Raw genomic sequence first — 21,282 nt, 5'->3', positions numbered from 1 at the left:
CAACAGATATGCTAAGTAGGAAGGGATGCTGTTTAATGTGGTTGAGAAGTTGCTATTTTTCATTCCTCATTCAGCGAACAAGCAGGTGTACAGCAGACAGAATAATGTTATGCCAAATTAAGGTCGTCTTTTGCACATGGCATTGAGAATTGATTATTTAAATTAGACTTTTTAGTTATCAGACATTAAATATGGCATGAGCATTTCACTCTATGTCAGTCTTGTCACTTAAGCTAATGATTTGATAATATGCACAAATGTGAACAGTAAACATAGAATCTTTATCAGTGTGTTAAAATTCATGCTAGAAGAATGTCACTTTCGTATCTAGTGTGCGCATATGAAATTTATTGTCTGTATGATCCACATGGTTCACATACAGCAAAAAATATGGAAATATTGTAGGGGTGAAAAAAACATGTTTTCCAGTGTCTTTAAAATTGGTGAGGCACCAGTTGCCACCCTGACCTAGTTCAACATGGAAGCGAATTGGTGAAAGGTAGAAAAGGAGTTTTAATGGAATTGAATTTATTTTTACTTTTGCCATTCAGAAGAAAAAATCTGAAAGAGCCTCCCACTTACTGAACATTAACAGATGACTATAACTGATCATAAGGGAATGTCATTATACTCAGTTAATTAAGCACACCTTCCTCATTGCAAATGTCTGTAGTAGTACCCAGAGGGGACAAAAGATGATTAAAAGAACTTCAAAGAGAACAGAAGTTAGCATTTTAACACTTTCCAATCTCTTTCCTTTGCAGTTCTGCTGCAAATACATGGAAAAATCTGTAGGTTTAGTATCTTTTTTGAAAGTAACGATACAATGCACATTGCCAGTGGCTGTACTGTATGCATTTCTGTGTGACATTGCCTTTGGTAAGCCTCTCATGTCCAGAATGCAGGAGCAAGTTAGAAGCCTTTATAATTGCATTTTGGGGAGAATTATTTTTAAATTCTTTTGGAGAGAACTCAGATGGTTCCAGGGAGGTCAGATAGGAGAACCTTTTATTGAGATAAAGCTTATTATAGTCATGAAAATCACGCTGGTTCAAATGGCTAACAATTTTTTGTTCAGCTAGGATCCTGTATTCCTAGGGATGCAAATTTATCTCAAGTCAACACTTTGTTTCTGGAATTTCTTCTTCCGACAATTTAAGCAAGAGAGCCTACAAAGCTTTGACCTAAAAAGTTCAGTGTTTCCCCAGGACATTGTTAGAAGTGAACAGCTGAATTATGTGTCGTGGGTATTATGCTGGTTGGGAAGAGGGAAAAGAATAGCAAACCAACAGTGATAAAAAAGATTGTGCTTGATGTGCTTTCGACTTGCTAGCAGACGTCACGCAGAGAAGTGATAATACATATTACCAGGTAGTTTTTTCTTATGTTAATGGCTTAAAATAAGTAGATCTAAAACTCCAAAACAAGCTAATAAACCGATACATAACTGAACATTGTGTTTGGCTGTGTTTATTTCCAGGGCTGTGGGGATTTAGTACCTCCCTTTGCCTTTGTAAATAGCCAGCAATTTGCAGGAGCCTGCAATATCTGCTGGATGATAGGGAGAAGTACACTGGTTGCAAGCATGACGTGAGGTGTCCTGGGTTGGGTTTCTTTTAGTGGTATTTTCAGATTTGATGGCCTATTAAGAGTGAGTCTGATATCGACTGATGCTGAATGCACACAAAGGAATTCAGATGATTACGTGACACCCAGCTGGTGTGCTTTGATACATACAGCAAGCAGGAGCATTTGTGTTACCAGTGATGAGTGGTAATAAAGCTTGTGCAGTATTGTGTATTACTTTTCAAAAGTAACTATACTAATAGAGCAATACGAGCTTGCTAAAGGACTGGCACATTAATCCAATCTTGCTTTCAGCTTTTCTCTGAACTGCTGTGAACTCCTAGTCCAGGTTAGCTCAGCTCCATTTGCAGTCTCTTGCAGAAAGAGCAGAGCCAAGAGTTTTGTGCATCTTCTATAAACTAAAAAGTTCCATGTAGCTTTCTACTTCTGTATCTAGGGCTAGGTCCTTTATTCCCACAATACAGTATGTGGTAAGGGAGCTCAGGTGCGGGAGATCGTTTAGAAATCCCTCTGTGCCATCAGGTAAAGACAGTTCCTGACCTAGAAAAGTCCCCCACAGGCCTCATTAGTCCGTCTGCTGGGGCAGCATCCTTCTTGTCGTTGGGGTCCTTGATGCCTCAGCAGACACTGGGTGGAAATGGTACATTTGCTGGAGAATCTGTCTGGCATGTTGTGAATTTCTTTCTGCTTTTCACTTATCCCAGCATCCTTTGCCAGAAACTCTGAACCATGTCTGGGAATGGAGAGCAACTATGTAGAGTCATCTCAGCACTTCTACGCAGGTCACCTGTACATGAGCATCCCCGCTTATCATTAGAGTTGTGAGAGCTTTCTGAACTTCAGTCAGAAAGTGTTAACTCGCATCAGTCCAACACGTTGGATGTGTTTTGGATGGCCTGTGTTAGTGTTTAGCTTATAAGCTTGTTTGGATGAGAAAAGCTCAAGATCCTATGTGACATTCAGAAGCCAACAAGGTAGTAAAGCATCCTGGTGCACCTGAGCTGTCTTGCAGCTGTTAGATATGTGCGTGTAATGGTCTAGCTTGTACCCTCAGGATCATGAAAAACACAATGAAAGCAGGGCTGTTCATCCGGGCAGCTGGCAAGTCTTTCAGAAAATGTGGTTGGTTTAAACAGGCATTTGGTCAAATGTTGCCTGTAGCTCAAGTGGCTATCCAGGCCTTGTACTTGTGGACGCTAACCTTTTTGTGGAGTTGACTGCTTTCTCTTGTAAGTTTTAGGAACTGCTAATACTCTTTTAATATCACAGTCCATAAACCTCTAATTAGCTTTTACCTGCATGCATTTTTCTCACTGACAGTGAAGTCTTCATTAAAATATGTTTCTCATTAAAGTGAGAACTGCATAAGTGCTAGGGGAAAAGGGTATTTTTTTTTTTTCATGGCTATAATAAATAAGCAAGGCTTGAAGCAGAAGTATTAAATTTTTTTTGGTCTGAGTGTGGAGTGTTGAGCCTCCTAATGTTAAGCTTTGCTGAAAACCTTACTTCTGGAGACAAGTCCTGTTCCTGTTTTCTGTCTTTTCCAGCTGTCATCACAATGATCTTTGTCATTTTATGAATCTTTCATTGTATCACCAAAAGCTCTGTTCTTACTAATAAGCTACAAACTGTACATGAGTGATGTCCTAGTTTGTTTGTTACAGGTTATTTGGCACTTACACAGCCTGTGAGACTGTGAGAAGGCACAAGTGTTTCCTGAAGCGTCAGAAACAGTTCTTTTCAATTCGTCGTTTCTTTTTGTGGAGTGGGAAACCATTGGGAACGGAGAGCCCCTTTTACTGGTCTCTCTTCCCAAGCAGTCTGAAGAGGCCTGTGGTTTGCAGAATGCTCTACTGACAGGCATTAGTCTTGTGTTTTCACTTAAATCTTTTCACATTTAATATTATCAAATAAAAACAAAGGTGAAGAGGAAAAGAGAAAGCAACAAAATAATGGCTGAGTTTACCCTGTAATGTAATTCCCTGTAACTCCGGGAGATTTTTTTTCCTCTTCTTCTTTGTGGTCTTTCTCCAAGGAGGAAGCAATTAATACAGTGTATATGACTGAATTAATTGGCTTTTGTGGAAGTACTCGATGAGTACAGCAAGTTTACAAGTTTGGAATAAAACTACGTTCCAAAGTTGTCCTCAAGAGCAGACATTTATTCTATTTAGCTGTAAAATTGTTGGGTTTTTTTCTTAACACATTGTTTCAATTCACTTGACTCTTTGCATTAAAGCCAAATGAAAGCCCACATTAATAAATATATTTTGAGTTAGAAGGATTACAATGCAGTAAGGTAATATGATAATTGAAATTTCATTGCATATTTAAAAATAATGTTTGAAGTTAAAAACCATTGATTTAGCCTAGCAAACTGGATATTTTCCCTATCTTTTTATTAAAAAAAACCCAACCATTTTGAAGTCATTTAATAGAATTTAATTTGTATTTTAAGGCTGTAATGAAAGCCATTTCTGCTTCCTGCCCTTATTAAAATAGTTTTTAAGTACTGTGGGTTCCATTTTAACCAGAATTCAAAAGGAATGTGCGTGTCACTTATGACTTTCCTGCTATTCTTTCTTTTGTTTCTGTATTTTGGTCTTAGGCTTCCTCAGCACATTGTTAGACCCAGCCCTGGCAAGAAGGTGATTGATATGGCTCTTTGTGCCCTGGTTAAATAGCTAAACATACAGTGTATTGTGTCTGCACTTTGAGAAAAAATGAAATGCAATTACATTCATTTCAACTTCAGTAACATGACATTTCTGTTTCTTTCATGTCAGCCTTTATTCTCTTCTGTAATCAGATTTTGTAACCGTTTTTATAATATCTCCTCACTTCAGCAGTCACTAAATAGGATAATTGTGTTGCAAGTTAATTAGAAATTCTCGTGTGCCCTGGTTGACTTTTCCCAGATCTTTGGTGTGGTTTCCACATCTTCCAAGAGAGCACATCTCATTGGCTGCTGAGCTGTGAGGCACAAGGTCCATGTCCACTCTTGAATCCTCCATGTTTGGCTTTGCAAAGGCTTGTTGTGTTCCCATTGGAAACTGTAGTATTTCTTAAAATATTTCAGGCATCAGGAATGCTCTGTATATTGGGAGAAATTTTTTCAAAACTGACAAGAAAACTCCAGGGAAACAGTCATTCACTCTTTGTGTTGATAAAATCCATGAGAGTCAGCCTTTCACAGAAGGTGCCGATAAGAATGCAGGAGAATGATGAGAGAGGAGGTGAAAAGGGGAGGACAAAAGATCTCCATCATCCAGCTCGTTGTTCATAATTGTAAATTACAGAAGTCCACAATATCAGTGCTTAGCTCTAGGGAAAGCATTTGTAGAGTCCAGTGAAGGGTTAAAAGAAACATGGAGGAGGAGTTAGGTTCTTACCTAAATTTGCATTAAAGGCGAGCATGAGTAGGTTTCAAAAGTCATCTTTAGGTTCAGTGAGAATTATTTCCTATTGAAAAATACATAAGCAACTCCCATTAAAAAAATCTTTAAAGGAGAAAACCTATCATACTTGCAGATTTCCTTGGGTACACAAGCATTATTGTCATACTATTAATTTCTTCTTTGTTTTAGCTCCAGTGTCCCATCCCCCAGCCTTATCTCCCCATCCCTATCCACCCTTTGCTGTTGTTTCCTATAATTAGTGAAGATACACATCTGGCTTCAGGCTACCACCTAATCTCTAAGGCCATATGGGTAAAAGGAATACAATTATAGTTTGGTAGAAACTGAGCCTTCTGCACATGGTTGTATTGCTCTTGTTTTTAAAGCAGGCAAATTGAATCTATGATATAGTAGGGCTTGGAGGCTGGGGTTAGTCCTTGCAAAGTACATATTTTTTAGATGGAAATTTCGCTGTGTTAAATTTGGGTGGGAATTACGCCAGTTTGGGAGGATTTCTGACACAATGTTACCACAATATGCATCACCCTGCATATTGTGAAGAAATCACCTGTGGTTATATGCAAAATATTAACAGAGGTCATTTTTTGTCCCCCTCTTTTTCAGTTATTTTTATTTCAGTTGCTGCGAGGACTGTCTTACATCCACCAGCGTTACATTTTGCACAGGGACCTGAAACCACAGAATCTTCTGATCAGTGACACGGGGGAGTTAAAGCTGGCAGACTTTGGTAGGCAAGCAGTTAATTACAAGTCTCTTATAATGTTGTAGGAATGTCAGACAGATGGTTCCATTGATTTCTCTTCCCCCCACCCTATTACTTAGACACACCTTCGTCATTGTAGATAATTGCACATTTTTCTCCTGAGTGAAGAAATTGATTATGGTCAACAAAATGCTTGATTAAAAGGGAGCAAGTGAAAACCAAATATATACTCCAGTTCTCACAAGGAAGATAATGCTGAAAGTATTTCAGTTTTATTTACCATGAGAACTCTGAATTAGAATTCAAAACCTTTAAAAAGAACAGCAAAAAAAAAAAAAAAAAAACAGACCTGAGGAAATACAGACTATGTGAAGAGCACAATCATTTTATGGAAGTAGCTCTAGGTTTGTGGAGATGTGGATTAACTTTCATAAAATGGTCATTGAAAGAGACTGAAGGACACAAGAATAAATAGCCCTTCTAAAGAATAAAGGAAAGTCCAGGATCACCTGGACTGCTTTCAGTATTTGTTAGTCCCTTATGGGGAAGCCTTATGTGGAGTATAAAGTCAGGGGAAATTGTCCACTGGAAGGTTAACCTTTTTGCCTTTTTTTAATTTAAAATTTTTTTTTAAATACTTTCTAGTGGCTACACCAGGGCAAATACTCTTTTCTCTGAAAACCACTGTGAATGCAGTTGTGGAAAACGGCACTATTTTTCTTTTGTGGTTTTTACAAGATGTTGTAGGAATTTCTTTCTTTCCTGTAGGTCAACTTCTCAGATACTGATGCCAGTAGAACTGGAGTAAGCTGAAAATGTGACCTATCGGCTTTTTAAAAATGTGTTTTATTTTTATGACTGCTGTCCACATTGGGCTTCACATTTCATGCAGCAGCAATAATGAGGGAGCCTTATGTGCTAATTGGCAATTTCGCTGTTAATGTAGTCGTGTTTTTTAGTCTTTTAATTAGCGTTACTGCAATTAACAGCTCAGTGTGTTATTTGCTATACTGGAGAAGGGAACAGGACTTCAGGTGGAGACAGCCCACAAGAACTTGATTGGCCTTTCGATTGTAAGGCAATTAGAGAAATAGTATTAGAAACAATTATTATCTGTTTTTACATACCATTTTCTGTTGCTGTTTTTCAAAACTTGGAAGATGCCAGAAGTGTTCTAAAGATATACTTAAAAAAAGCATTCCTGCATGTTGCATTTTACTGTGAGATTTTATTTTTTAAATACACGAAGCAGGTGAATCATTAAGTGTTTTTGTAGTGAAACACAAGTTAGTTCTCTGTTGAAGGTGCTGTGCTGTTTCAGACGACTAGTTTTGTTGTATCATTTATACATATAAAACACTAGGAACTTATCTGACTTCCAGGTATCCCCATATTATAAGTCTTTCAAGACACTGTGGTGATGGTGCTCTAGCTTTGGTGGATACTGAAAACTCTGTAGATGATCTTACAAACTCTTTTGTATGTAAAATGTTTGGGGAGGGGGGAGGAGGGAAGTTGCTGAAGCTCTATGGCTTTTGTGGCTGGGGAGAGGGAGGCTGCAAAGTTTTCAGCTGTGCTTTAAGAAAACAAAAAAACCCCCGCCGTTCACCAGCACTGTTCAATGCCTTGCTGGAGGTGTGAACTAATCAATGAAATCAGAGTGGTGTCAAGAGGATGATCAAGGCAAGTGTCAAGAGGATGAGACCAAACTCTTTTCAGTGGTGCCCAGTGACAGAACAAGGGGCAACAGGCACAAACTGAAGCACAGGAAGTTCCACCTGAACATGAGGAAGAACTTTACTTTGAGCGTGACAAGAACACTGGAACAGGCTGCCCAGAGAAGCTGTGGAGTCTCTTTGTCTGGAGATATTCAAGACCCGCCTGGACAAGGTCCTGTGCAGCCTGCTGTAGGTGACCCTGCTTTGGCAGGAGGGTTGGACTAGATGACCCACAGAGGTCCCTTCCAACCCCAAACATTCTGTGATTCTTTGAAATGTCTGGCTCAGATGTAGGTTGACCTCTCTCTGGTTGTATTGCCCGATGTTGCCATAGAACAGAGGAAAGGCTGGGACGTTTGCTTTCACCCTGCTGTAGCACAAAATATAACCATCGCTTCTGATTAAATTAATGCCTCATTGTGGCACTAGGCTAAATATCACAGTGATGAGATCAAAGGCATGATTTTCCCAGCTTTACATTGGCAGGAATTTAAGGTTGACTGTTGTGTATTATTTTGAGAGAGACAGTAGAGGCGTGTAAGTACAACCAAAAAAGAAATACCCAGTAGTAGACATAAGAACGTGTAATATTGTGGAGAGGATTTTTTTGATCTTGTAAATTTGTCCTGGTCTAACAGAAACATTTGCATAATCTGCTGTTATACTCTAAGAGAAGATTATATATCTCCATTTTTTTTAAAGCTAGGTTTTCTTTCATGCCTTGTGACCTTGTAAAATTGAAGACCAGATGGGTTAAATTTCTCTTCTGAGAACAAAGATGAAAAATTAGAAGGGATGAGGTTAAAGTCTAAAGGGTCATGACCTCTTTCAATGGAGGCATGAGAAATGAGAGAACACCCGTGTGCTCTGTCTGTGAACCCCTGTGCATATTAACTTATTTAAATACCATATTATTATAGCCCACCTTCCACTTCCCCAGTACAAAAGATTCTTCTTAAACAAGATGTGAAATACAGTCCTGTTTCTCTTTATGTTTTCCTCCCATGAATGACTAATTTGCAATAATGCGCTTGGAAAGGAAGTTGGTTTAGATTGTATATTTGATTAATTACATAAGGAACAGTATGGAAATTAGAGAGATGGGTGTTTTGCTTTCAAATGCACTGAAGGCAGGAGAAAACCTATGAAGAAATCAGTTTCTATCAGAGATAGGATTGACTTTGCTAGCACAATAAATATAATATCCTGGAGCAAAGGCCTGTTAGTCTCTAAGGACAAGACCTTCAGATTTTAGTTTCATAAGTTTACAAAAAATCAACAGTGTGGCTGAAGTTTTTAATTTGGCGTCAGGCTTATTTAATCTCCTCTGTGTAGGATATCAAATACTTACTTAAAAACAGTCTGTAGTAGATCATAGTTCTTGAATAAACAAGGAAAAAGAAAGGCTATTCATGCCTGCCAGTGCATTGCACTGTGGCTGAAGTGGAATCTTTGAATAACTGTGGGCATGTGTTTTTCTACGACTGGGCTCCCAGACAGATATACTCCACTGTGTGGGAGCGTCTTTGTTCAGATGAACGGGGGTTTGCTGTTCTATTCATTGTGCTATAGCTGCTAGGAAATGAACATTTATGAGAAGACTCCGCAGTCAAATGAAAAGGGAGAACAGAACATAGATGCTTTATCAAATTAAAAATAGATGAGCTGTGAAAAATGGCTTTCTTGAGAAGGTACAATAGGGGAGACTACATCCTGAATAATTGTTGCTATGAAAAATAGTCCTTGAACTCCATTCCTGCATTCTTTTTTCAATCTAATTAAAATTCCAGGGGAAATTAAAGTATGTTAGGAATTCTCCTATGAAATTATTAAATAAGTGCAAAAACTATTTTTGATCCTGTGGTGTGAATTTGGCTGTCTATGGGTTGATTTATTTTCCCCCGCACATATGTCTGTCTTGAGTAGAAATAAAGAAATTATAAAACTTCAATAAGCAACACCATAAGCAATTTCAAACTGAAATGAATAGAGCCTTGTGCTTGAAGCTCATCAGCTACTGCACAGGCTGGGCTGCACAGCTGTTCCTTAGTCTTTGGTTAGTAGTTTCTTCACTTTAACTTTTCTCCGCACTGTATCCAGATACATTTGTTTGGCCTTTGGATGTGTGTTGACTTAAAAAAAAGAAAATCCTTGAGCTTTTGTTTAGAAAGTCATTACATAGTGTTAAAAGCAAGTATGTTTCTAGAATAAATGCATTTGTCTTAACTGTGAACTGTCAGATGGCTGGACGGTGCTGGGTAGGAGCATGTACTGAAAGATCGAACACTAAGAATGTCTTTTTCAAGAGTTAGTTGCAATCAGGTGATTAGTAATCTAAGCAAAATAGTTATCTAAGCAAATATGTGATTTGTATTCATATTGAACAGTAACAAATTCTTTGCTTTATTTGTATATAAGAGCTAATTATTATAACCGGTGCCATGTGTCATTTCAGTGATCCCTTATTTTCAAAATATCACTTTGAACCTCTGAGAAAGACGTGCCAAAGACTATAAGAACAAACATAGGTGAAAACACCAAAGGAACAGGCGAGCTCTGCTGGGCTTTTTGCCTTTGCCTCTGCGTGAAGCTGCTTCTGAGTGGCCACAGCCAGAACGGTCTGAGCTGTTGGAAGGGTTTAGATGGTAGCAACAATCTCTGTGCGGAGATTAAGGCACCTGGGAGGAAAATATGTTGAGATGAAGAGGGAGGCAGGCAACAACAGGGTGTTGAGGAAGCAAAGATAAGTTGCTGGAAGAGCAAGAGGGCAAGAAGAAGTATGTGGTTGTGGAAAATGTAGGCACAGTACTAAGTGGGACAGGTGATTTAGTCACAGCAGACTCTGATGAGGCGGAGGTGCTCTATGACTTCCTATGAATAAGATCTCACAGGCCTTTGTTCTCAGAGATGGGGTTCAGGGAGGAAAGGGGTAAGAGGACAAGAATTGAGTCAGGGATTTTCTGAGATATCTTGACCCATACAAGTTCATGGGTCTGGGCAGGAGGCCTCCAGAGGGTACTGGGAAAGCTGACTGATGTCATCGTCATGCTGCTCTCTATCATCTTTGGAAGACTGTGTAGACTGGGGGAGGTCCCCAATAACTGGAGAAAGGTTAATGTTGTACCCATTTCCAAGAAGGGCAAGAAGGATGGTTTGGGGTACTGCAGGCTTGCCTACCACCATCCCCAGGAAAATACTGAAGCAAGTCTGCTTGGAAGTCATTTCTGTATACTTGAAGAAAGTGTTTGCCAGTTTTGATCAAGATAAATCTTGTTTGAGGAATATGATTGCCTTCTGTAATGAAATGATGAGCTCTGCAGTCTCCCAGTACCTAAGAGAGGATTACCAGGGGCACGGTGGTGCGCAGTAGGAACGTGCTTTTTACTGAGATGCACAGTGGGAGAATGAGAGATAATGGTCGTAAATTGAAACAGAACTGGTATAAGGATGGGAAGGTTCACTGTAAGAGTACTTCAGTGTTGGACAATCCCAGAGAGGTGGCAGAATGTCCATTTGGTTCACTGACTGACCAAAGCCTTGAGCTATCTGGTAGGTTGGACTGGGCAAATTCCCAAGCCCTTTCCTTCTGTGACTTAGTATATACTGTGGTGTAGTTTGGTTTGTTTCTTAGCAATGAGGTGTTAACATTTATTTAGTGTGTATGATGACATAAATTGAGATTGGCTAATCAGTTATGTTTGCATCCACATTATCATACTTAATGAACTCCAGCTCAAAGTCCCTAAATACCAGGTAGGAGATGGATCCCACCTTCCATGTGGGACTTTGCAGGAAAAATTACTCTTTCTTTGCCTTGTTTCTTATTCTCTGTCCCAAAACATCCACTAACAGCTTAATATTCTGACTATTTCAGGGACAATGTGGACCTTTACTCTGATCATAGTATGGTTATTCTTACATATACTTTAGTTGGAATAATTTTGTGCTTTCTGGGTTGAAAAAGAGTTATACTTGTTCATAGAGGTTTTCGGTTAAAACATTTACAAAGCTTTTGAGGGTAGCCATGTTGACATCACCTTTTGATGTATTGAGAAAATCCTTAGGGCATGGGTGTAGAGAACAAAACATTTAAACGTGGCTAGTACGTGAGGCGGTGGTAGCACTTCTGAGGGAAACGGGCCAAATCATTAGTAGGGCCCTTGTCCTGCTTTTATCTGTGAGCAGATCAACTTGCTGCTGGGGACTGTATTTTAAGGGACTGTTTCTTTGTGAAACTTCCTTGCAGTTGCTTTTCCCATTTGTCTTTTCTGCCAGGCCTGCAATAGAAGTGAACTGCACAAGGTGGGTGGATGAGGAGTTTGAAAATCTGTTTGGTCTTTATTTTGGATTCTGGAGTTATTGTAAGTGCAAGGACCTTCTGTGTAGTCACATCTTTTAGCTGAGATGCCATTCTTTTTAGTACATACACTAACCTTTTCTCCACGCTATGGCTTCAAGACACAGTGTATGACTATGCAGGCACCTGAGAGGCAGAAGTGCAAAATACGATTTCAAAGTATGAAACAGCAGGTCTTGAAGGTATTGTTAGCTTGACTGTAATTTTCAAAGATGGGAAAACTTGGTGATTGATAATTATTTTTTTTTTTTTAAGACTGGAATAGAAATTTCCCCTTCCTCCCATTTCTTGACCCAGTTTTTGTTAGTTTTGGTCCTTTAAAAAAAAAAAAAATCTTCAAACTGCAGTAATTCCACAACAAATTTTAGTGTTGCAAGGTGAGTGAGGAAGAGCATCAGGAATTTAGTGCTGTAGTGCTTGTTCCTGCAGTCAGAGACTTGCTCTTTCTCATCTGTGGGAGTGGTCTTTAGAGAGCCAAACATCATAAGAATGTTAATGGCAATGTCTTTGCTTTACTCTCACCAATGACACTGACCCTGAAGCTTTTCCTGTCAACTTTTTGTTGTCTTTGGGGATGTACTTGGATGAGTAAGGAGCTGCAGGAGGTCTACATTGTGGTGGAAGTCCTGCCTTATGCTTTCAGAGTTTTGTTAATATAAAGCCCTGTGATGTAGTAAAGGAAAGAATCAAGTAAGTGTGACTGAACCATGCATCCTTCTGGATACATAGGATGATTAATAATAGATAGCAGGAGCAAAGAGGCTTGAGGTTTGTAATAAGGAGAATTACATTCAATGGAGTTGCAGTTTAAAACTGCAGCTGAGTTTTAAAGAGGATGTTTCCATGAATTTCCATATAGATTTTTCTGTGGGGAGCATATCAGGGATATGTCACGAGGGACAAGACTATTGCTGTATAGTTTACTGTTAAAATGATTAAAGCTGTGTTGACAACTTGAAAAAAAATTAGTTCCTTTTTCACAGTAAGAATACCGTAAGGAATTTCTTTACAATGTACCATACAAGATTCATATGAAAGGTTGGATAGCATAAAAGATTACTTGTGTGGATAACTGCTATGTTTTTCTGTGTAAATGCTCCACGGAGTATCAGTTGTTGAAGATGCTGGTATAAGGAGTTGTCACGGTGCCTCAAGAGCTGCTACTTTATATTGTCAGCAATGCTTGATGACATTGTTTGCAAAACTCCTCTGAGAGCACCTCTGCTAACATTGGCTGGATGCCTCTGGCCTTCCTGGCCCTGAGGAGCTCGAGGAGGAGCGAGCCATGGCGCCGCAGCCACCGGGCATTTGCCACGGGCATGGGCTGGAGGAGCAGCCCGGCCACTGCCAGGAAGGCTGGTCCACCACCGGCTCCTTCTGCCGGTTCCTCAGGGAGTGGGAGTGGTGGAAGCAGTCTGGATTTTTGTTATCAGAGGCTGCTATGGGTAGAGAGAACTGGCTTACCCAAATGTAGATCCACAGACCCCTCTAACACCCCATTTGAATTGAACAGAGAAAGAAAGAAAGCATTTATTTCCCGTATTCCTGTGGGAGGTTGCTGTTTCCCCAGGGGCAGCCTGGTCCCCTCTGATAACAGCCTTTGAAATCTGAAGAATTTGTTCGCATAACCCCCAGGAAGGTCAGTAATGGGTTTCTTTGAGGGCTCTATTTGTATTAAATACCAAGAAATGAAGATGACTTCCGTGACTGTGTTGTGAGTAGGTTGAAAAAAAGGAAGTGGGAACCCGGAAAGTGAAACCAAAACTGCTCAAACCTGCGTTAGCTTGCATGTCTTCATAAAAGACAGTTATTTCTGTAATTAACTGTAAATACAGTATTTTCCATTGTGAGCAGAAGCTGGTAACACTGCTCACAGTGGCAGCTGGGCTGGAGGCCTGGAGCAGCCAAGCAGCCTGCGTGCCTTTGTCCTGGCCTAACCTCAGCTGCACACTACTGAGTCACGGAAAAAAGCCCTTGCCATCCCTGTTGCCTTCCAGATGCAGGGAAAGGGAGTTGTTGGCTTCTAACAGTATAACTGGGTGCTGTCAGGGAGCAGCCAAAGTTGTCTCCTTCCCCTCCCCTCCCAGGAGCAAGGGCTTCACGTGCTGTGCTCGTGACCTTCTCACATCTTTCCCAGATCTGTGGTGAAAAGCGAGAGGAGACATGTAGGTGGCAGGAAACTTCAAGCAACAGCGGTGCAAAGGGGTGGATCTGATTTCTGGGATTTGGGCTGAAGAATTCCTCTGTGTGTTGTTTTAGAGGTGAAGATGTAGGAGAATGTGTGGTCTAGTGCCGCTGCAGATGCTTTTTGTTTCTCATATCTGGTTTGTCATTCTCATCGTGGAACTCCATCTAATTAGCTTCATAAATCTGACGGTTTTGTTGAGGTATGAGGTAAATCTAAATAAAAAATTGTGAGAGTCAAAGGATACGTTACAGGCAGAAATGGGTTTCCTAGCCCATAGAGAAGGAATAGATTTGACACACGTTTACTGTCTGGAGATGGCAATTTGCAGAACTGTGAGATTCTGGACAGAAATTTGGTTTCATAGCGTATAGAGGAGGAATAGATTTGACACAGGTTTACTATCTGGAGACAGACAGCAATTTGCAAAAACCGTGAGATTCTGTTTTCAGCTAAGAATTTAACTTCTCTCTACTGCTAGTAAATACAAGGTGGAGCCACACACTGAATTTTTGTCTGTCAGTCTTCATTGATTGCTTTTCAACAGTTGAAATTAAAATCCTTAAAATATACCAGTCTTTTCAGCTATTACTAAAGTAAATGCTGTAATTTAAGCTCTTCCCACCGAGAAGCACTGTGCCGGATTATTGGCTGATAAGGATTTTTTTTTTTTTAAAAAAGCAGCATGGAGCTGGAGATTGGTGTGACTCACTAAGTGGGTCCCCTGTTAAACGCATCTCAGATTACTTAGGGTTCAATCCAGTTTCCCATTGTTACAAGTTAGAGTTGTGTTGAGCCTTTAATAGGACGAAAGCATCTTAATTATCCATTAAGGGCAATAAAGGAAGTTGATTATGACACCATTAAAACAACCGTGATGAAAAATCTGTTTCACTGTTTGGTATTTAAGCAGAACATGGGACTTAGATGTCGTCTGTACCGCAGCTAGCTCAGTGCTGGCTGTGATCTTGCATTATTACCACAATCATGATTTTTGCTGTTGTCATGTATTCCCCCACCTAAGTGTCAACCAGGCTGTTATGTGATAATTGCACAAAAAACATGGAGAACTGTGATCCTCTGTTTGTACAAAAGAGATTCATCCATCCCAATGAATCTGCAGTTGTATTAAAATCTGGGCAGTAATTACAAGTTTTTTACTGCAAAAAACTTTGTTCAGTCGTGTGACCATGTTCTCCTATCAGTTTTATATGAAAACATTTTTTCTTCCTACACATCTTCCTTCTTTTATAGCCTTAGCTTTTTAACTACTGGGGCTACAAGCCCCTGTATTTAGAATATTTTAAAAATAAATTTTAAAAACTGAACCTGCTTTAAAACTTTCTTGTTCTGAAGCTTCTTTGCTTGTTTCTGGTACAGCAGTTATGGGGCAAAAAGACAGCTATGGTCATGGTAAAGCTTTTGAATATACCCATTCACGCTGATCCCACAGTACTCTCCGTCTTCGCTTTCTAGGTCTGACTGTGATTTTGTTTAATGTTTCCATATTTAAGAGAACTTACTGTATTATAATACAGTAGTGAGAAAATTATGCCAAATTTTAAAGTAATTTTAATGTCATTAATGTCATTAATAGTTATACAGATTTGTTTTACACAGGAAATAATCAGCTATGTGGAAATTAAAGGATAAGTAGAAAAAGGTGTGGATTAAAGAAGAAAGAATTCATCATAAGTCAGAACAAAAATAATGGTATGCAAAGAAAAAGATTAACGGGAACAGAGACTGGCAGTTCGTTAAGAGAAATGTGCCATGTTACACGATATGAAACAATTCCATAATTGAGATAGCATTTTAAAGAAATTATGGCTCTGTAATTTATACCACTGTTTGTTTTGTCCTCAACAGATTAAAACCTTACGTTACTGCAATACAGTCACTTTTTATCTGGTAGTTTTTAATGATGTATTCAGGGATTTTTCATTCTTCCTGAAGGACACAGTGCTGCATATATTGATATATTTATAGATGCAAAATTCGTACTGATGTAAATGAAAGTCACACTTGCAGGTACACCTGCATTAACATGAGCATTTCCCGTGCCGCAATTGGCCTGCGCGATAGCCAGAAGCGGTCAGGAAGTGCTTGTCTTAGTAATACTTAATACTTCTCCAGGGATTTACATTTCCGAAGAGCTGTACAAATAAGCGTTAACTCCACATAACCACCATATGTATGTTAGAAATAACAAAACTTCACTTGACCTCTTGGTCTGATAGTTTAAAAGACAAAAAATTAAAAGTGGGAGATCAGGAATCAGCAGCTTTTTATCTGGGTGAGGTGGGGACATTAACAGTTGCTTTGCATGAGGAGGAAATGCTGCTGCATGACTTTCGTGTTTCATGGTAGGGAGAATGGCTGGTTAGATCTTCACCTTGTTGAAGGTGCCCAAGCTCTCCTCCAAGGTCAGTTCAGCTTTTCCCACATTTGGCTTTTATGGCTTATAATATGTCAGATATTATAGCAATTTTTTTTTCTGTGGTCGCTGGAAATAGGAAAGACGGAGACTGTCAGATGTCCTCTCTTTTATTGCCACCCACAGCCACGAACATACTCATATCCTTCTTATTGTAGCAATTCTAAAGTCACTTGGACATCAAATTTTGCAGTTGTATTTGCTCTTGTGGCTATATTTGCTTTTAAGAATATTTCACTGCAATGGTCTTAAAGTTAGATATTAACTGCAGTGGGTTGATCAGACTGTAAAAGCATATACTGAGTACAAGGCACTAGAAGGGGAAAACTTTTGATGTTGATACTGTCATCACTGATGTTAAGTTCTGGACTCTGCGAGCAGGCTGAAAATATGACTCGGCTTTGAACTGTCTGTAGACCTTAGGAAAAAAGCAGGTAAATTTGAAAAAAAAAAAAAAAAGAAGAAAAAAAAAAAGAATGGGAAAAAAAGGCAGTGGCTCACTGAAATGTGCTTTATAAACACAAATGCCTAGTGTTAGCTTCTTGAAACTTTGGCAATTCTTTGCACTTTCTGTCTTACAGTGCTCAGGATTACCACTAACTTTACTGCACAGGTTGCAGGATGTGCTACTAAATGAGATGTGGTCAGCTGTACTTACAATTTGCTCAGACATGCGAACTTGAAATAGTAAGTGGTTTAAATAAAACATGAAATGTTTCAAAGGTACTAATAATATGACAGTAGTATTTTTGTCTGTGGTCAAAATACTGTTAGAGAACCTTTGCTTGCAATTTTTTAATCAAGAATGGAGAATGCATGGAGAAGTATATCCATAGTGCTTAAGTTAAATGAAAGGATAGATAAAAGACTGGCTTGGTTTCAGTACTAACAAATTTTCACGTGTTTTGTTCAGTCGTGATACAGGGTTCTGCAATTCTACTGACTTAGTAGGCTTATATCTGCACATAACAGACTAGATTTGGTTGTATAGCTCAAATTTTGGTGTCTTGGCAGTGGCATTTCAGTGTTTCAGTACCATTGTAGAGAAAGGTGCCGCATGAGGAACAGTTGCTTTTTAACTACCTATTTCCAGAATCATACTGTCAAGGCACAGGCTTAATGCTCTTCTAATGTAACGTTTTTTTAAAAATGATTTTGTCTGTTCTCATTTCTTCTTTTTCTGTGACGAAATTATATTAAGAACTGATTAGGTGCCTCTGTAGGAACACAGATGCCTGATTACTGATGTAAAGTCAAATAATCATTTAGACCTAAGCATATTGAAATGTCTCTCACATAAAACTTTTCTTCTAAGATTTGCGATTCAGCTAATTTAAGATGACATGTACATTAAATGAGTTTTTGAGGAGCGATTCAATTGAACAGGAGGATCTGAGACTCCAGAGATTCCTGTCATAAGATGTTGCTTTATAGTACTGCTTTACAGAAACAACAGTACTTACACAGGTTTTCTTAATGGTTTCACACTTGAAAGCAAAATAAAAGTAATTTTTAAATTTAGTGAAACCTTTAAGTCTCCTATAGTTATTTTCTTCTTTGAAGTATTTCAAAAAGCTTGGAAATAACTGAGAACATTTTTAGTTTTGTTGCCCGTATTGTACTGTACTGATGTTTTCAGATCATTTTTCTCTGACCTAAGCCAGAGCAGGCAGATGTAGTTTTTAGATGCTGTGGGTGTTATCTAGTGTGTGAATGAAGGTACTAATGTGATAGCACATGCAAAATATACTGGAGTTACTTGGCAGAACAGCTGAGACAGTGTTTTACCTGCTAAAGGAAATACCTAAGCTGCAGAATATAACGTATTGTAGCAATGACAAAAATCATCTGAGTATTTGTCTGATCTATAAATAGTCTGGCTCGGGTACTGGAAGCAGCCTGAATTAAACTCCATGATCACTAGAGAACCGTTTGTGCCAGGCAGGGCAGCCCTGGTTCAAAAGATGAGGCTGGATAATGGAACAAATGCAGCTGTGTCCTGCAGCGCAGAAATGTATGCTCGGGTGACACCTTGGCTGGAAAAGCAGGCACATCAAACTTAATTGCATTGGCTGCGCAGTACAGGGGCCAGGAGTCGGTGGCTGATAGTTGCAGAATTGTGCCATTATACATGAGTCAGACCTTGTACTGTAAGAATTGATGGTTTCAATTCCCATGTGGTGACAGTTTTTCAAATTCACAAATTCCACTCCTGCAGGGTAATGTCAAATGGCAGTGATGTTTGATTTATAAATCAAACAGTTGTTAGATCTGCTTTTCAAAAGTACTGTTTGTTTGTAGATGTTAATATTGTTCAAATAGTTGCTTCTCCATCTAGCCCTGTTCTTGTTAAATTAACTATCCTAGACCAGTTCCTGGGATCTGATCTGTTTGTAAATAAAGTTGCAGGTACTTGATTAGGCTTTTAGTAGTTGACCATGACTTGAGGTATTCTCTTCATTAAAGTTCTCCAGATATTTTACCTCTGCATGGGAAGTGATGGATCAGCAAAACTGTATTATCTCACTGGAATAAATCATTCTGTAGAGTAACATCACTGTGGTCATGCGACTGTTGTTGCCTTTCATCAGTGTTCCAGCCCTCCACAGATTAACTGCACTGAGTTGGGGACCCCATTAATAGATGGAGAGAGTGGTATGTGTTAGCTGTGGCATCACCTTGTCACTGCCAGTGTTGTATGGTCAGTTAAGAAACAAAATTACCTGAGTGTAAACAACTGGGATTAGATGTTTAAATATAAAAATCTTGGTGAAACTTAGCTTTTGTTATTCTGTTTGCATGACTGTGAATCACTACAGTAGCACCAAATTGTGCTTATTTAACAGTTCTGCAGCTGTCAGATTTAATACAACATTAAACTAGAAGGATTTAAATGGTACTGCTGCCTTGTACATGATAGGCATGAATCTGGTATGTGTTCCATCCTCTAAGCACCCGAATGAAGGCAGAGGCAGTTTGTCTACATGATGATTTTCTAAAAAAGAGAAGTCTTGCATAGCAGAGAGCAGGCGTGTTTTTCTTTACTGGTATGCCATATTTAGCCTGTCTCATGCAATAGGTCAAGTACCTACTGCACTTTTATCAAGTGGTAAGTTATCAAGGTACCAGTTGATAAGGGTTGGTTCATTTTTACTTGAACCCCAGATGGAGTGATCCAAAAATGGCGCTTGCAGTCCTGCTTTTAATTGTACAGACAGGGATCATGGTAAATTGTTAACTTCATACACAACAGCCTGAAGTAAGTTGTTAACTTCTGTGGCTGGTGCTTGATGGAGTATTATACTTCACCAAATTGGACATCCATAGCTTGTCTGCATACAACACTTTTCCCCTGGATCACTTTATATTTTCTTTTCTGAATTAATTTGATTTGTTAGGGGAAAACCCTAATGACAATGAAACATTTGTACCTCAAAACTGTAGTAAAGTGGTCCGTTACCTTTCTAGTCTTCAGCAAGTTGATTGCTCATGTGTCTTAAAAGTCCACATATAATTTTTTTATTGTTATTCTCTTCTAAACTCAAATCTTTGTCCAGTATTTGGCTCATTCATTCATAGCAGAGACCAGTTTTCTCTGTTTTCTGAGGGAATATTAAAATATCCTGAGATACATTACCTCTCATTTTCAGTGAAGAACTATTTTCTGCCTGTTTTTCCTTTCTAGAACTTCCTCCCTGCACTCTGCAGATCTTCCCAATTTAAAACCATCTGTTCAGCCATTGTTAACTCTTTCCTTCAAACCTAGTAACTTCACTGTGAATAGAGTAATTCTGACATTTTCACTTACAACCTTATTAGCAAAGTGGTGTGTTCATGCTGGGATGTTGTTAGGAGTAGAGGGCATCATCTTCATATGGATTTTTTTTGAGACAACAAACTGAAGGTCATTAAGTAAAAATCCAGAATCTGGAAAGCAAGATTTAAATCAGTCAGCTGTTAAGGTATTGTAGGCACGTATACCATATCCATAATGAATCCAAGTCTTTTCAGTAATGCAGAAGTCATCTTTGATGTGAAATTGCTTGCTGTCCTTGAGTTCTGTTAGCTTTTGTGTCTGTGTGAATGTTTACAGTGTTGGTGCAGGTTGTTCCTTTTTTTTCCCCCTGCCCACACTGTGTTTTTTCTGCTTCCAGATTAGCAAAGGCAGTTTGAACATATTCATGCTAACCCAGAAGACCATGGGAATAGATACATATTTCCAATGTTGAAAATGGAACGTATATTTCATTTGCACTTCCGTAACACTTTTTGATTGGAACCGAATTTTTGGTGTGTTTCTTTCTGCTAATAGACAATGAATGAATTCGGCAGGCATAGTACATGTTCAGCATCAGTGGGCTTTTTCAAAATGTGTCAGAAATCTTTTTGTAAGGATTTTAAAGCAGGGAAATAAACAGCTTTATAGGTAGGATGGCTCTCAGTCCAGTTAATCAAAGGGATCTTTTAATATACAACCACCAGCTGAGCTCTTTCTCATATCCCACTTTTACACTGCCTGTGATCCTTTGGGTGGCTCAGGAGGCAGAGGAAAGAGTTGATGTCAAAAGAGATGCTGCTGGAGTTGCTGAAAAAAGAACACTTTTCACGAGGGCTAGAGTTGTTCTTTATGGTAGCAGAAAAAGTATTTCTGCGTCTCCCCTTTCTGTAGCTTGTGGTTATCAAATTGACGCTAGAGTCCCATTCACAGACCAGAACAGTTATCACTGGCGTTACTCTAAGTGTTTGTCTGAAGACACACATGAGATAAGATTTGCAGGGAAAAATAATCTTTTATTAGAATAACTGATACAGCTGGGAAAACCAGACAAGCTGAGAGGCCCACATGCCTTTTGCCTTACTTACTGCTGTCTCTTGC

The 21,282-nt window shown here is 39.1% G+C and overlaps 1 protein-coding gene across 5 annotated transcripts in view; it reads left to right on the top strand.

The window, feature by feature from the left end:
* The window catches only part of CDK14 (cyclin dependent kinase 14), a 320,879-nt gene that overhangs the window by 158,658 nt on the left and 140,939 nt on the right, over positions 1-21,282 (top strand). For all 5 annotated transcript variants that reach the window (XM_075419363.1, XM_075419365.1, XM_009936147.2 and 2 more), the window contains one exon: positions 5,610-5,733. In XM_075419363.1, coding sequence (XP_075275478.1) covers positions 5,610-5,733 — 124 coding nt within the window. The remainder of the gene's footprint in view (positions 1-5,609; positions 5,734-21,282) is intronic.

The sequence above is a fragment of the Opisthocomus hoazin genome, chromosome 4, assembly GCF_030867145.1.
Source record: "Opisthocomus hoazin isolate bOpiHoa1 chromosome 4, bOpiHoa1.hap1, whole genome shotgun sequence".
NCBI classification, from domain to species: Eukaryota; Metazoa; Chordata; class Aves; order Opisthocomiformes; family Opisthocomidae; genus Opisthocomus; species Opisthocomus hoazin.
This window is presented reverse-complemented; position numbering and strand designations above follow the sequence as displayed.